We start from the raw sequence: 15,288 nt of genomic DNA on the forward strand, positions 1-15,288 counted from the left end.
TTTTTGTTTTTTTATTTGATACAGTGTTTCTTCTGCTTCGTTCGAGTTTACATCAAAAGGTTAGTTTTTCTTCTTTTTATTTTGAGCACAGACGACAGCTTGCGGAAGTCCTTGCAAAATGTCTGCTTTTGTCATTTTCCATTCTTTTTTGTCCACTGGCTGGTATTACCCTCGTTTTCTCGATTATTTAATTTTATTGTTCATTTATTATATTTTTTATTGTTTGTGATATATATTCCTTATTCAAATGCAACGGCCCTTGTATCTTAGCAATCTTTCTTAAAGAAATTTAACAAAAATCGTGAAGAGCATAGGACTGAGAAGAGCGCATTTTCCTCATATACGTAATAATTTCTTTATTTTTAAGGTTAAGGTTTAGTTTTAAGGTTGCTCCTTACTTACAGTAGAAAAAACTTGCTGTATTTTAAATTTCTGATTTTTTATCAAATCCTTCCAGGAGTTTTATTATTTTTTGCGTTTGTAATTTTTGCTTCTATTCTGTCCACTGACTGATATTACCCTCGTTATTTACTTTTGGTTTTCAATTATTATATAATTTTTTTCTTGTTTGTCATATGTCATGTATGGCCAGTGTGGTCTTAGAACGTATTAAGAAGTATTTTTTTAAAGGAGTTTAAGAATTTAGCGTAAAGAGCGATGGATTGAGGAGGGGGCGACTCCCCCCTCACATACGAAATAATATCTATTTCTTTAATTTCTTTAAAAACTTTAAATTTAAAACTTTAATTTCTTTAACTTTTCTCTTTAATTTCAGTTGAAACAAAACTTGTTTTTTTTTTTATTTAGTTGATTAAAAAAAACTTTCCAAAAAAGAAGTTTTTCAAAGAAAAGTAAAGGCCATATTTAATTCAAGATCAGCAGAAATAAATTCCTACAGTAATTCAAACTCAAAACGACCAGAAATTACTATTAAAGAATAAATGAAACACAAAACGAACAGAAATTAAATACACAATCATAGCAAAGAAACCTACAACAGGTACTAATACAAAGGAATAAATAATAAATCTTAAAACGAGGAAAACTTAAATTAAAAACGCAAATCAAGTTCAAAACGAACAAAAGATTACTACAAACAAGAGTTTAGCTACAGCGCCCTTCCCTAACTGTAAAAGTCAAAATCCTACTACGCCATTGGCGCTTTACTGAAAACTAAATGTGTATTGAACAGTCTTGGAAAGAACAATAAAATTAAGCTGAATATTTGATATATATGATACTAATTGCAGCAAGCTAATCAGCTCAACATTTTATTTCATTGTAATTTTCATTTTTATTTCTGTTCTATTTTGATTGCCAGGTATTAAGTTAACTATAGCCTACATTTTAGGGATTAGAGGTTTGCGTCATTCATTTCATTCGCAGAGAAGTACCTCTGGGAATTTTTTTTTTTTTTTTACATTTCTTTGAAAAAGTTCTTTTTCGGAAAGTCTTTTAAAATTAATTTATGTTTCTTTTTGATTGCCAAAGTTTTTGTTAATATAATGAATATTTATCCAGTTTTTCATGTCTTTAGCGTAAGAGCCTGTAATCTGGGGATGTATTTGGGGATAAGAGGAATGGGGGCTAGTTGCTCTTTGATCACTTCTAACTCTTGAAAAGAATACTAGAACTTTTAATTTCCAATCAAAGGAGCCTCCTCCAAAGCTTATAAGGCCACACCTTCCATAAAAACGGTATATGCCCGGGGCATTGTTATATGATATTTGGATTATTTTGAAGAAAATGGCTATCTAAAAATTTCGATCGGATACATTTGGGAAAAAGAGGGCGTGAGGAGGCTAGTTGCTCTCCAATAACTTTTAATCCTTAAAAAGCAAACTAGAACTTTCAGTTTCCAATCAAATGAGCCTCCTCCAATGTTTATACGACCACCTCTTCTATAAAAACCTTATATGCCACCGGGGCATAACCTACATTCCTACCCCCTGGGTTCGGGGGGGACACGGATTGTTTCAACCCCGGAGGCATTGTCATATGATCTTTGGACTATTTTGAGCCAGATGGCTATCTCAAAATATTGATCGGATGCATTTGGGTTAAAGAGGTCGAGTCGGCGGGGGCGGGGGGAGCTAGTTGCACTCTGATTAATTTGAATCTTAAAAATGGAACAAGAATCAAAGGACCTTTCCAACCGAAGGACCTCCCCCATGGATTCATACGACCACTTCTTACACCTGGGTGTGATTATGAGAGTGTGTGCGCCCCCCTGTGTGTGTAAAAAGTTTGTACGGCTACCACTTCATAAAAAACCTTATTGGCCCCAGGGGCATAACTTACAAAAGACCCCGCAGTAGTTGTTATCTCATCTTTGTACGATTTTCAAGAAAATGACTATCTCAAATTTTCGATCGGATTCCTTTTGAGAAAAGAGAGTGGGGGGGAGCTAGTTGCCCTCTGATCAATTTTCACTCATAAAGTGAGCAACAACTTTCAATTCTCAATCAAATGAGCCTCCTCAAAAGTTTATACGATCACATCTTCGATAAACTTTACATGCCCCCGGGGCACAACTTACAACCCTAGCCCTAGGGTTCGAGGGGTTGTGTCAACCCTGAAGGTATTTTTATATGGCATTTAGACTATTTTGAACAAGACAGCCATCTCAAAATTTTGATTAGATACATTTGGGGTAAAGAGGAAGTGGGAGGACTAGTTGCCCTCAGATCACTTTGAATCTTAAAAAGGGCACTAGAACTTTTGATTTCCATTCGAAAACCTCCCTCCGAAGTTTATCTTCCACCTGGGCGTGACTGTGAGTGCGAGTGTGAAAGTGAGTGTGTGTGAGTGAGTGTGCCCCTGTGAGTGTAAGTTTTTATGACCACCCCTTCCATGAAAACTTTATATATCCCTGGTGCATAACTTACAACACTTGTCCGGGATTCTAGGGGGTTATGTTGACCCCGCAGTAACTATTGTCTGATCTTTGCACAATACTGAAAAAAATGGAAATGACAAAATTTCGATCAATTCATTTGTGAAAAAGGGCATGTGTAGATTAGTTGCCCGTCGATCACTTTTGACGCTTAAAAGAGCGCTATAATTTCCATTTTCCAGTAAAATGAGTCTCCTCCAAAGTTTATATGATCATTTCATAAAAAACTTACATGCCCCTGGGCATAACTTTCAATCCTCGCCCCCATGCTCTGAGGGGTTGCATCATCCCCAAAGGGAGCTACCCTTAGAGAGGCAGACAAAAGGGCAAAGAAGCCCGTAGGAAAGCAGACAGGAAAGAAAGGGAACGTAGAGAGGCAGATGATGAGAGAGATCGCCAAGAATTTAGAAAAACCATAAAAGGTCTAATAGAAGCTCACTGTGAAATTCCCAAAAGTGATATTTTATCCAAGCAACGTATAGGCCATCGAATGGTTAGAATAATTTTTGCGAGAAAATAGACACATCAAACATTAAATTCGAAGGCGGAAAAAAATAAGACTTCATTGACAAGGAAGGAAGGTGAACTATTAGCAAATCTAATCAAAAAGGAAACAGGTCATTTAGCTGAAAAAGAGGCGGAGCCTTAACACATGTCATGCTAAAAAAATCATTTTCGCGAATTTAGGATATCTGGCAACCACATAATTAATTAATTAGCAACATTCCCTGCTAATTAATAATGATTTTTCTGCAAATATACGTAAATGTGCTAATATAATTTTGGCAGGTTTCTACAAACTAGGGGATAAACAGTGATTTTGGACTTGATCGTGCTCCAAGCAAGCTGCAAGAAAAAAGTATTCCTGATAATAGTGTTATCAAAAATCGCAAGTTTTTAAGCAAGGAAATTGCAAATTAGGTCCAAAGTGCCCTTATAATGATTGATCTATTACACATAACCTTACAAAACGAAATGAATTAAGTCCAAGAGTTTGTTCCCGTTTTTTATGTAACAATTGTGACCAAAAGAAGTCCTCATTATTGCACTTATGTTGTTTTTACCTCAGTGGCAAGTATACTAAAGTAAAGTGTAACTTTGACCGCCATTTGCCGAAGTAAATCCGACCTCACTCCTCCCAGACAGTTCCCACCCCACTTTTCTTTCACAGCACCTTCTTGCCTTCCCCTTTGTTCCTTTCCTCTCTATCGAAAATCCTCCCGATTTGACTCCTTCTTACCCTATCTCCACGAAACCCCACCTCCAGCCCACTCGTTTTACTCTTCGTGCCTACCCTGTCAATGTGACTCAGGTCGTAGACTTTTTGCATTTAATAATCATCTTGTTATAAATCCTAATTATTTCACTTACCGCCAACTGGAAACAAGTTGCACATTCCTCAATATACTTTGTCTATATCCCTACCCGTCCTCCACCTCCAAATTTCCAAGGTAAATCCTTCTCTTACCCTCCTTCTCCAAAGCATCATAATATTAAATAAAAACCACCCAGGAATTTCACAAAGTCATTAAGTCTCCCTGTCATGATTCCCCAATCGACTTATTTCTCCTAAACTTTTAGTTACTAATGTGAAAAATCTTAATTTTGAAAAGCTTACCGAACTCGAGGTGCTTTCAGAATCAAATCAAATAGATATTAGCTATTAATGAAGTACAGTCCCGTGACCCAGGGTCCCTGCGCCTGACAAATTATTCAGAGTTTATTAAACTCCGCCCTTTTGACCACCCACTTGGGAAAAAAAGGTGGCGGTGTTTTGTTCTTTACTAAGAGTAACCTTTACCCAAAGACTATTCGAGTCCCTAGTTTACCCGAGTACGATGAAATCTTCTGGCTAGGTATTAGACCAAAAGTACTCTCTCGTCCACTTAATATTATCGTAATAGCTGTTTTCTATTACTCCCCAAATCAAAATATCGATTTAAAACGTAAATCTTTTCAGTAATTGCAGAAAAGTACTGATTTTGATATTTCTAAGCATCCCAACGCTGGCCTTTTTTTAGTTGGCGAAGTCAACGACCTTAAAATGGATTCTTTTTGCTCCTCACTTAAAGTAAAGCAAATTGATAAAATACCAACGACTCGTGGAAAAACCTCTCTTGATATTATTTTAACTAACATGCATAATCTTAACAGCCCTTCCTCAGTTAGGTGGGAGTTATCATCTTTCGATTCTTTTACCATCTCTTCTAATTTTAAGCATTCTTTCTCAATAACTTATGGCGCTTACCGCCCTCTCCAAGATTCTGATCTTCTTTCTTTTGGTATGTGGATGAATACTGAAGATCGGTCTGATATTAATAGTTTAAGAAATTTCGATGGCAAAATGGCTAAGTTCCACAAAAAGCCATTTGATAGATATCAAATTTGTTTCCCAGAGAAAACATTTAAAAGGTGCTCCAGTCATAAACCCTTTATCAACCAAACTATAAAAACGCTAATTAGAATCAAATTGAAGCAATTCAAAAATTGTAAACCGGATGAACCCAATAAACTAAGAAAATCAATTTAAAGAGAATTTCGCAAATTAGCATTGTCATACTACAAAAATAAAATCGAAAAATTTTTCAATAATAAACCAAAAAATTGGCATTTTGAGTTTGAAAAGCTGCGTGGCAAGAGGCTTGAGCCTAGTACCCTTCAATCTACCCGAGTCTCCTGATGTTACTGCCAATAATCTAAATAAATTCCTCGCTTCCATTGTCCAGAGCCTCCCAGCATTGTCTGAACAATTACCAGCAGAAGCCCTTTTCCCTTCTTTCCCCACTGTTTCACCGTCTGAGGTAGAAGGAAGAATTGAAAAACTAAGAAAAACAAGTGGATATTTTGGAAAAACTTTGGATATCCCGTCATCACTTATTAGTGCCTTCAGTGACTTCCTTTCTAAGCCCTTGTCTGTCCTGTTTAACGAGATTACCGAGTCTGGGTGAATTCCAATAATTTGGAAACAGAATTTCATACCTCCTTTGAGAAAGAAAAACGGAAAGTCTGATTTTGAAGGCGTTCGTCCTATTACTCTTACTCCTATTTTCTCGAAAATTTCTGAAGGATTCCTTTGAGATTGGCAAAAGGAAAAATCCTACCTCTTAGTGACCTGAGGCGATTCGGGAACCTAAAATCCACTTCTACTTCCCACTACCTTGTTTCTCTTATCGACCACATCGGGAAAATCCTCGAAAAGCCTAATTCCGGACGAAATTGAATTTCCATTCACCTCCAGAAAGTATTTGACTTTGTTAACCACAATATTTTATTCGAGAAACTTTCAAGCGAGTTCAATATTGATCTCCTCTTGGTAAAATTGGTTGCCTCCTTCTTAACAAATAAATCGCATGTTGTCAAATGCCAGAATTTTTATTCAGATTCTCTCCCTGTCCACAATGGCATATCCTAAGATATTCTTCTAGGTCCCCTTCTTTTTTCAATCATGATTAGCAGCCTCGCGAAGGAATTTCCTGATCGATGGAAATTTGTTGATGACCTAACTGCTGTTGAAACTTGTTTCAGAAATTTAATAAGCTACCCTATAAGTATCCTCAATGAAATCGGACATGAGGCCTCTGACATAGATATGACAGTAAACCCCTCTAAGTCCATGACAATGACGATTTTTTTCATCAAATCCTCGCCCTGTTTTCTTAATTCTATCTCTCCTGAATTTTCTGTGTCCTCCTTCAAATAACTTGACGTCACAATTTCTTTAAATCAAAGTGGAATATTCACGTTAACGACATCATCCATAGATCTAATGTGTCTATCTCCCTCCTTAAGCTCCTAAAAACTCAGCGTCCCCCTTCCCATTCCTAAAGAATTTACACGTCTTTTGTCCACCCGCATTTTGAATATGCTTGTCTAGTTTGACACCCTGGTATCTCTCGCAGAGAGTCGTAAAAAATTGTATCAATCCAAAAAAGAGGTTTGCGAATAATTTTCAAAGAAGGGAAGGTGCCCTACTCTCTGCTCCTAAAAAGACTGGTTTGGAAATCCTTTAGCACAGGAGAGTTTTTTTGTGCCTCCACTTTGTAAAAAATGCTATAACAAACCCTCGGACGGCAAGTATTTTCCCCGAACGTCACTCCCCATCCAGACTACGGCCGCCTCGAGCTGTTTCTTAGCCCATCCCTATTTTCCCCCATTCGCTGCGTTACTTCCAGATATGAAAAAACTTTTGTCCCCTTCATCACAGAAAAAATGAATAAAATATCCCACTAGTCTCACCCCCCTCCCGTTCTTTTTTAATGTTCCTTTTATATTTCCATCTCTTTTTTGGTATTTATTCACTTATTTTTTTTTAACTTTTATTGACTTTGTGTAGATAAATTGTTGGCACTTTCTTAGTGTCACTTTTAATTCTTATATGTATCTATATCTCGTTCTTTTTTATGTATTTTATTCACTTATTCCCCCCCCCCATTTTTTAATGTCCCTTTTATTTATTTTATCTTACTTGTATTTTTTTAAGTTTAGCTTGATCAGTTTTTATCTTTTTTAACTTTTTATTTGACTCTTTACAGTTAAATTATTGACTCACAAATGATCATTCATTATGATTTGTCTTTTTTTGTTGTTTTTTTTTTATATATATATTTTTGCCAGTTTTCGTGTAACAAAATGACTCTATTTTTGACTCAGTTGGTAGGTTCTCAAAATATAGGAATTTTTACTGGTCTCATTCCGACTACTTGACATGAGATGAATAGACGCAAAAGTTAGCTATAATTAAAACTAAAAGATTATTTCGCAATTAATCCAAACTTTTAATTGTTTGGATAGCATTTCTTGCTTGCTTAGATAGTCTTGTCTGAACAAACTTCGGAACTCGAATATTCAAAAGTAAACGTTTGGGCAAAGATAATTAGGCGAAAATAAAGTTCTGCTATATTTTTTCATTTTATTATAAAACATACTGCTTTAAATACGAAATCCTATTTGCCTTTTTTCGGATAATGTTGTTTTGACTCAGTTGGTATGTGTTCAGAATATAGGAATTTTTACAGGTCTCATTCCGACTACTTGCTTGTCTCTACCCGATGGTGGCGTCACATTCAAATATCAAGTATAAAGGGAATTAATTGAAAAATTAACATACCTCTTCAGTTGTTTCAGTGGTCGGCAGGGCAATTTCACCATCGAATTCAGGCTTCACGTCTTCAGGGCTAACGATAGAAAACACAGGGTTTTTATTACATTCATTTTGGACGGGTTCATTCTCTTCACTTTCAACCTGTGACACAGACGCCTCTGTCTTCACAGTAACTCCTGGTTCAACATTTTCCTCTATGTGATGGGCTGTCACTGCTTCAACTGATGTGGAACTTGACTCAGATGTTAGACAAGGTTCAGCTTCTACGCTAGCTTCCCCAGTTTCAGCCTCAGAGTCAATAGAAGAATCCGAATCGTCGTCCACACCAGTCCTTTAAAATAAAAAATAATTAAGAGGCATTAAATATTATACGTCATCATTAATGAAAAGATTATTTTAAAGAAAAAACAGATATGCAGTAAACATACAAGAGTAAAAAAGATACTTTATAAAAAAGAAATTCTCTTAAGCTTAAAAAAAACTGTTCCTACTGACTAGACAAACTGGTGTTTTTAAGTTGGAAAAACAGCATTGTAGATGAAAAAAGGTTAGACTAGAAATAGAGCGTAGGAAGACACAGAATAGTTTACAACTATTCAAGGACCTTACGACACACCATCTATTAATGTAAAATAACAACCAAGTCACCAGTATTACAGCCATGATTTTCTTGACATAAGAACTCAAAAATACGGTGTTTAGTGGTGACCTCCCCATAGTTCTATTTTTAGTATAAAAAAAATCAATATTTCCCAATAATATGGATTTTTTGGCTTCTTAGTGTATTTGGAGACAAAAGCTTCATCAAGAATTAGTTTTTTAATGTTTTAATTTTAATCTTCTTCTTGGTTAATCTTACCATCAATTTTTGCCCTTCATACTAACAACACTAATTATAAAATTAAGTTGAAGCAAAATGAACTCTTTGAAACGAGATTTTTCACACAAATTCAGTCACTATTCATATGCTAAACTGTCCACACTACGTAATGTTTTGGGAGGGGTGTTTGAGAGATCACAGGTCAACTCTCTGCCTCCTCTACAACTCTTGCATAATTAATACAGATTAAAAATCCTTGCACGGTCCCGACTTCAACAAGGCACTTCAACCCAAAATTGGACGGGGAGAGGGGGGAGGGCGATGGGATCATTTTGGTTCTGTAATCATGCTAATTGAAAGTATTTACTTCCTTGCGATGAAAACAAGGCACAGCATCCTTACCTCTCTGCTATAAAACTGGCGGTAGGGCGGGGCAGAGGACACTGGAGCGCAAGAGACCCACTTTAGTGCTCTGATGATACTACTTAGATTCCAGTTCAAACGAGATACAGCACATCAGCCTTTCTGCTATAAATTTGGCCATAGGAGGATGTGGTTCTTAGAGGAGCCACACACATTGCGACTGTTCCATCATAAAAATCTTGAATGATTTATGCTCAAACAGGGCACCACATGCCTACTTTCCAGCTAGAAGTTGCTGTTGGTAGTGGGGTGAGGGGTGTCGAAGGAGGGTGCGGAGCGACTATCATGTATTACAATCAAATCAACGTCTATTCATAATTTGAACTTCATCAGACAACGGGGTAAGGGCGAAATTTGGATTAGGATATTTGGGTTTCGACCTAAACGACAAAACTAAATGCCAGTATATAAAAGGGGTTACAAAAATTGCAGGGGCATTAATAGTAATTAAATATAAGGTTGACAACGTTAATTAAAATGAAACATGAACATAATGAATAAGAAATACAAAAGCAATAACCTATTTACAAGATAAGAAATGCACATATAGTTAATTAAAACGTTTTTACCAGGCCCTCTTTAAATCCTATGTTTTATTTTATCTTTTGGTTGTTCTGGCGCATTGCCCCCTTATTCCTTCCTGCAACCAAAACATTCAAAAATTGTACAGGAGCTACAACATGATTTCTTTATTCCAGGATCTGCTATATCAAGGTAGCAATCTAGAATCTTTGTACAAATAATACTCGTTAAAATGAAGAAAAATGTAAAATGTAAAACTAAAAGTAAAGACTCCTTTCTTTGGTTTTTAGCCTTTTTTCTAAAATCGTTATCAAGAAAAATTGAAAATCTTTGCAAAATTGAGCTAGGAAACACTCAGTAGCAGTTTTAGGCCCCATATTCTGGGGTTAGGGTGGCAAGGTTTTTCTATAATCGAGCAAGTTTTCACACAAGAGTCAAATCCACCATCAAAATTAGAATTACTGAATTTTGTATGTCTAGGATCAGCCTAAACATTATATACTGTTGATACGCATGTTGTAATTAAAACTTCAGCTTAAAACTTCAGCAGAGTTTCGGTTTCTTTTGACATGGATCAATTTTACTTATAGTTCGTTACTACGAACTGCTTGATCCAAAGCTCTCTTAAATATGTGGGTGGGTACCACTGCTCCTTTAACCCCGATTTTATACGATTCCACGGTTTTCAAGGGGAGTTCTTCAGATAAATCATACAAACTGAATCAAATATTAATTATTTGAACAAACCATGTAAATAAATTGAAATAAACTGAAACAAATCAAATGAACAAAATCAAATAAATTGAAGCAAAACACAGATTATTTTTACACGGTAGAGAATACACATGTTATGAAAATATAGAAACTGGCTACCCGAGCTGCACATTCGGCAAGCGTAACTGAGCTAAGAGCATATATATATATAATTACAAAAAAGTCCCTGCCTTCAATTTAATAGTCAAAGACAATTGCTAAAAAATTGCAGTTGGTATGGGTGCTGAACCCAAGATTCTCCTCTGACTAATCAGAGCAAACTATCCTGAAATCCTTATTCCCAACCTGGTTCTGTGATATGCTGAATTTGATAATGCGGGTGTTTTCTCCTTTTTTCGAAAATTAGGAGAGTTTCTTCAGGCTCTCGGCATCCGATGAATAGATTTAAAATAAAGAAATTTTAAATATTTGGAATGAACATAAAAATCTAACATTGTTATCAGGGTTCACCTTTTTGGAGTTGTAGTTACTATTAGCACAAGTAGCTCCTTACTTGCAGTTCATTACCGTAAGTTCTTTAATGGAAAAAAAAAACCTAAAACAGAAAAAAAGTCGTTTTTAGTTTAACTACTGTCCGTTTTAATAGCATTTCCATAGTTATCCGAAATATGAGGGTAGCCCTTAACCTCCTCAAATAGATACTTTATACCATAAACTGTAACAAGTACGTCATTAAAATGCTTTAAAATTAGAATTAAACCCCGAACGAGGTGCATACCTTAATTGTTTGAAGGGTGACTTTCAAATGCCAGTTTTTTTTTTTTAATCGTGCTGTTAAAACTTTTCAAAAGAGGGGAGGGTAGCTCCATAAACATTTTTCTTGATATATACTCTTGGGGGTGTATTTCTGTCGAGGAATAGATTTCTTCAAATAAAGGAATGGCATGGGGTCGAACTCCATATTAACCACTATCTGATATTTTCATCCTACTATACTGTTGATGGAATTAGCATAATCATTATAACTCTCTTCTTCTTCCTTATCTTTGCTCAGAAATCAGTGTTTGTAGTTATTTTTCCTGTAATCACCCGTACTTTCAAACCACATTTTCTAAAAAAATTATTCATTCAGTCCATCTCACACTACTTGTAGTGTGAGATGGACTGATATATCCTCATTCAATTCAGCTAAAGAAAAAGAAAAACAAAGGTTTAACTTTACATGTCAAAGCATGAGCAATGTTTCCTTTTTTCTGTTTGTTTGTTGTTGTTTTTAGCAGGAAACCGTCGATGGAAATCAATAAAAATAGCGATAACTGTGTGTTAAAGCTTGCCTGTTAAGGCAATAAGAGAATATTTTGCATCAATACACATATTTAGCCGTATAATACTACGGTGTTAACTACAATATAGCACCCTAGATAGGGGAAAAATTGTTTTTATTTTGTACCTAATAAGGCGATATCTTTGTTGTTGTTTTTTTTGTGATTCTTTTTTGGTCCTAGTGGGAGGGTGGTTATTTACTTTGGGTTTATTTTGTATCTAACAAGGGGATATCTTAGTTTTTTAGTGTTTTTTTGGTCCTAGTATGAGGGTGGTTATTTACATTGGGTTTATTTTGCACCTACTAAGGCAATATCTTTGTTTTTTTAGTGATTCTTTTTTTAGTCCTACTATGAGGGTGGTTATTTACTTTGGGCTTATTTTGTATCTAATAAGGCGATATCTTTGTTTATTAATGATTCTTTTTTGATCCTAGTATGAGGGTGGCTATTTACTACGGGTACAGTTCAAAGCACAAGTAAAAAAGAGGAAAAAAAGCGAGAAATATTTTAATTTAGCTTTTTATAAATAACTTTGCAATATTGGTGGTAATGCTAGATGTCATTGTTTATTTCTAATTCAGAGAGACGTGTAAGGTATAACACTTTTACTAGATAGAAGACATTCCTTGCAATTCTTAACCTCATTGAAATTCCTTAATCAAAGATTAAAAAGCTTGAAATTATTTAAAAGCCCCCCTTAAAAAAACCATTTGTAACACATCGGGTCAGACAAATTTGTCACACATTTGTCAGACAAAACCATTTGTCAGACAAACATCGGGTGAAACCATTGCAATTCTTATCCTCATTAAAATTCTGCATCAAAGATTAAAAAGCTTGAAATTGATTTTTAAAAGCACAAAAAAAACGGGTTTGTAACAGACAAACATAGGATGAAATCCTTGCAATTCTTAACCTCATTGAAATTCTGTATCGAATATTAGAAAACATTGAAATTGTTTTAAAGCCAAAAAAAACCTCTTTGTAACAGACAAACCTAGGATGAAACACTATAATAAGCAACAAAGCAATAAACTGAAAGATAAAGCCAATTAACCAAATAAGACCTTATTAGAAAGAATAGACACACACCCAAGAGGGGGGGATAAATGGACTGTAGCCCCCCTAAAGAAAAAGTTACATTCTGTTCTTAAATCCGCTAATAGAGGACATATCGCATCCTGAATACAGATTTGCGGGAGTTACATCTTACTACAATCACGAAATAAATAGCTGCATTCCTATTCCTAAGAAATAAGCTAATAAATAAATTAAAAAAATTCACATATTCCAACTCCACAAAGGAACATTCCTCGCGCGTGCTTGCTTTCTTTGTTAGTGGTGGCGGGTGGGAAAAATTTGCTTTCCCCTTCCACAACCCAATCCCAAATGCGTGCAGCCAGCAGCAAACCTTGTCTTCTGATGTCTATGTCATTGTTTGGCTCATGTTTTTTGTTTATGTAAAGTAATTTGTTATGGGTTATTGTTATATTGTAGATCTAGTATCAGCTGAAAAGAAACTCAGCTACATTTTGATATTGTGTCAAAAGCTATAGTCAAGTGATGCGGATCTCTGGGTTGCTTTGGACTATGCTGACTATGTATTTCAGAGTTTTAAGTCACTACGAGAAGAAGTTCATAAAGGGATTTCAGTCTTGTAATGGCTAAGTTAAGGCTAAGGTGAGGCAAAAAAATATGGCCAAATTGAATGAAACTACTATTAGTATTCCAAGGATTGTTGGGAGGCAGACACACAGAAGCTATGTCTCAGCCGAAAGCACAGATCAATTATATAGAATTAATGTATTCATCTCCTGGATTGAAAGTTTTATTTCCTGCATCGAAGAACGTCTTTTAAAGCACAAGAACATTTTTCAGCATTTTTCGGGTTTCATTGCTTGTTCATACTTATCCAGAGAATAGTGAAGAAAGTAAAGAGATGAAAGACGCGTTTTTGAAGTTAATTGAAGTTTACAAAGAAAATTTTAAAAACAACAACTTAAACGTGTTGATGGCAGGAATGGAAGTTTGGCAAGTTTTTCTCCAACGTAATAAGGCACATTACGTCAAAGCAATGGATTTTGTAAATATTTGTTACAATTTTTTTTTTCGAAACATCCATATCCTAGGATTTTCATCACCGTGCCTTTATTGACCAGCACAGAAGAGCTCTCCTTTTCCACTCTTCTGAGAATCAAGAAATACCTAAGAAACACGATGTGTGAGGGTAGGCTAAATGGCTTACCCTATGTCAATATCCACAAGGAAATTCCAGTTGACATAAAGTATTATCCATAATGACGAAGACCCAAAGAAGACTCAATTTGGTTATGTAAGGCAGATGGTATAAAAGATTCTGTCAAATAAAACACAAAATCTTATTTAATCTGCTTGGCTTTGTCATGTAGTTTGATAGTCCCTACTCAAAACCTGCAACCAAAGAGCTAAAATAAAGTTGAAGAAATGCCGTAAAATACTAGTTTTTCTAATGAATTTTTTAAAATTTTCCGTTGGTTGGCCCTGGGACCCCCTGTCAGCCCCCTCCCCCATAATTATTTTGTGAGTGTACCACTAAGAGAGAATATAAGCCTTAATTATTATCAGGATTATTGCTCTGATTTTGTCTATTATATAAAATAAATATAGGTGACTTACCACAAATACTTTTTCTTCGCAACTTTTGTTTCATCATTCTCGTTTTTTCGTTTAATTGCAGCTGAGGAGGTTGATGGAAGGTTCATTGCTGAAAAAAATAATATTGCACAAAAGTTCCAAACAAAAACAAATTGTGTCTTTCATACGGTATGTTCTTAAATATTAACGCTTGGGAGATTTCCAAAGCATGACAACTGTTGACAATAGGGTTTGAGAGAGAAATAACACTTCAGCCAAAACAAAATTCACCCCCCCCCAAAAAAAAAATTAGACAAGCCCCAAAGTTCAGTCTACATAGATCACACATCAAATCGTAATAAGATACATTATTACACCTTATAATTTTTTACTGGTCCTGCCGAAGTTTTACCTCAGATTCTGTATTGACGCTGTATGTCGATTGCTGTCCTTTTTTTTATCCAATACATATTAGTCGTAGTTAAAGGGTTAGGTCAAAATTGATTAGACAAATTTTAGCTGAACTTAGCTACATAGAGATTAACTGTTCTGTCTGCAGAAGTGATAATGCTATATTTGACCACGGCGGTTGGCAACCCTAGACACATAGCTTTTAGGTAGATGCCTTATGGCATCGTCCTCAGTCTTTTAAGAGAGTTATCACCGCTCTAGCTGAGGAATAGCATAAGATCCTCTGACAGGTTCCAAATTTTATGAATACAGTCATTTCTGCCTTACTGTTAACTGTGACCACCATATTATTTTCAATTTTGAACAATGTTGGATTCAAGGGTGTAGTCTAATTCTTTCTTGTTTTACATAAGAGTGATTCCCTTAATTGACCTTCATAGAGAAAGTATAGCCCATGGTTTTC

At 35.5% G+C, this 15,288-nt stretch overlaps 1 protein-coding gene across 2 annotated transcripts in view; it reads right to left on the minus strand.

Annotated features, from left to right (window-relative positions):
* Positions 1-15,288, minus strand: part of LOC136029024 (splicing regulator SDE2-like) — a 41,663-nt gene that overhangs the window by 5,827 nt on the left and 20,548 nt on the right. For both annotated transcript variants that reach the window (XM_065707045.1, XM_065707044.1), the window contains exons 5-6: positions 14,457-14,544; positions 8,004-8,328 (exon numbers count right to left, since the gene is read on the minus strand). In XM_065707045.1, coding sequence (XP_065563117.1) covers positions 8,004-8,328; positions 14,457-14,544 — 413 coding nt within the window. The remainder of the gene's footprint in view (positions 1-8,003; positions 8,329-14,456; positions 14,545-15,288) is intronic.

The sequence above is a fragment of the Artemia franciscana genome, chromosome 7, assembly GCF_032884065.1.
Source record: "Artemia franciscana chromosome 7, ASM3288406v1, whole genome shotgun sequence".
NCBI lineage: Eukaryota > Metazoa > Arthropoda > Branchiopoda > Anostraca > Artemiidae > Artemia > Artemia franciscana.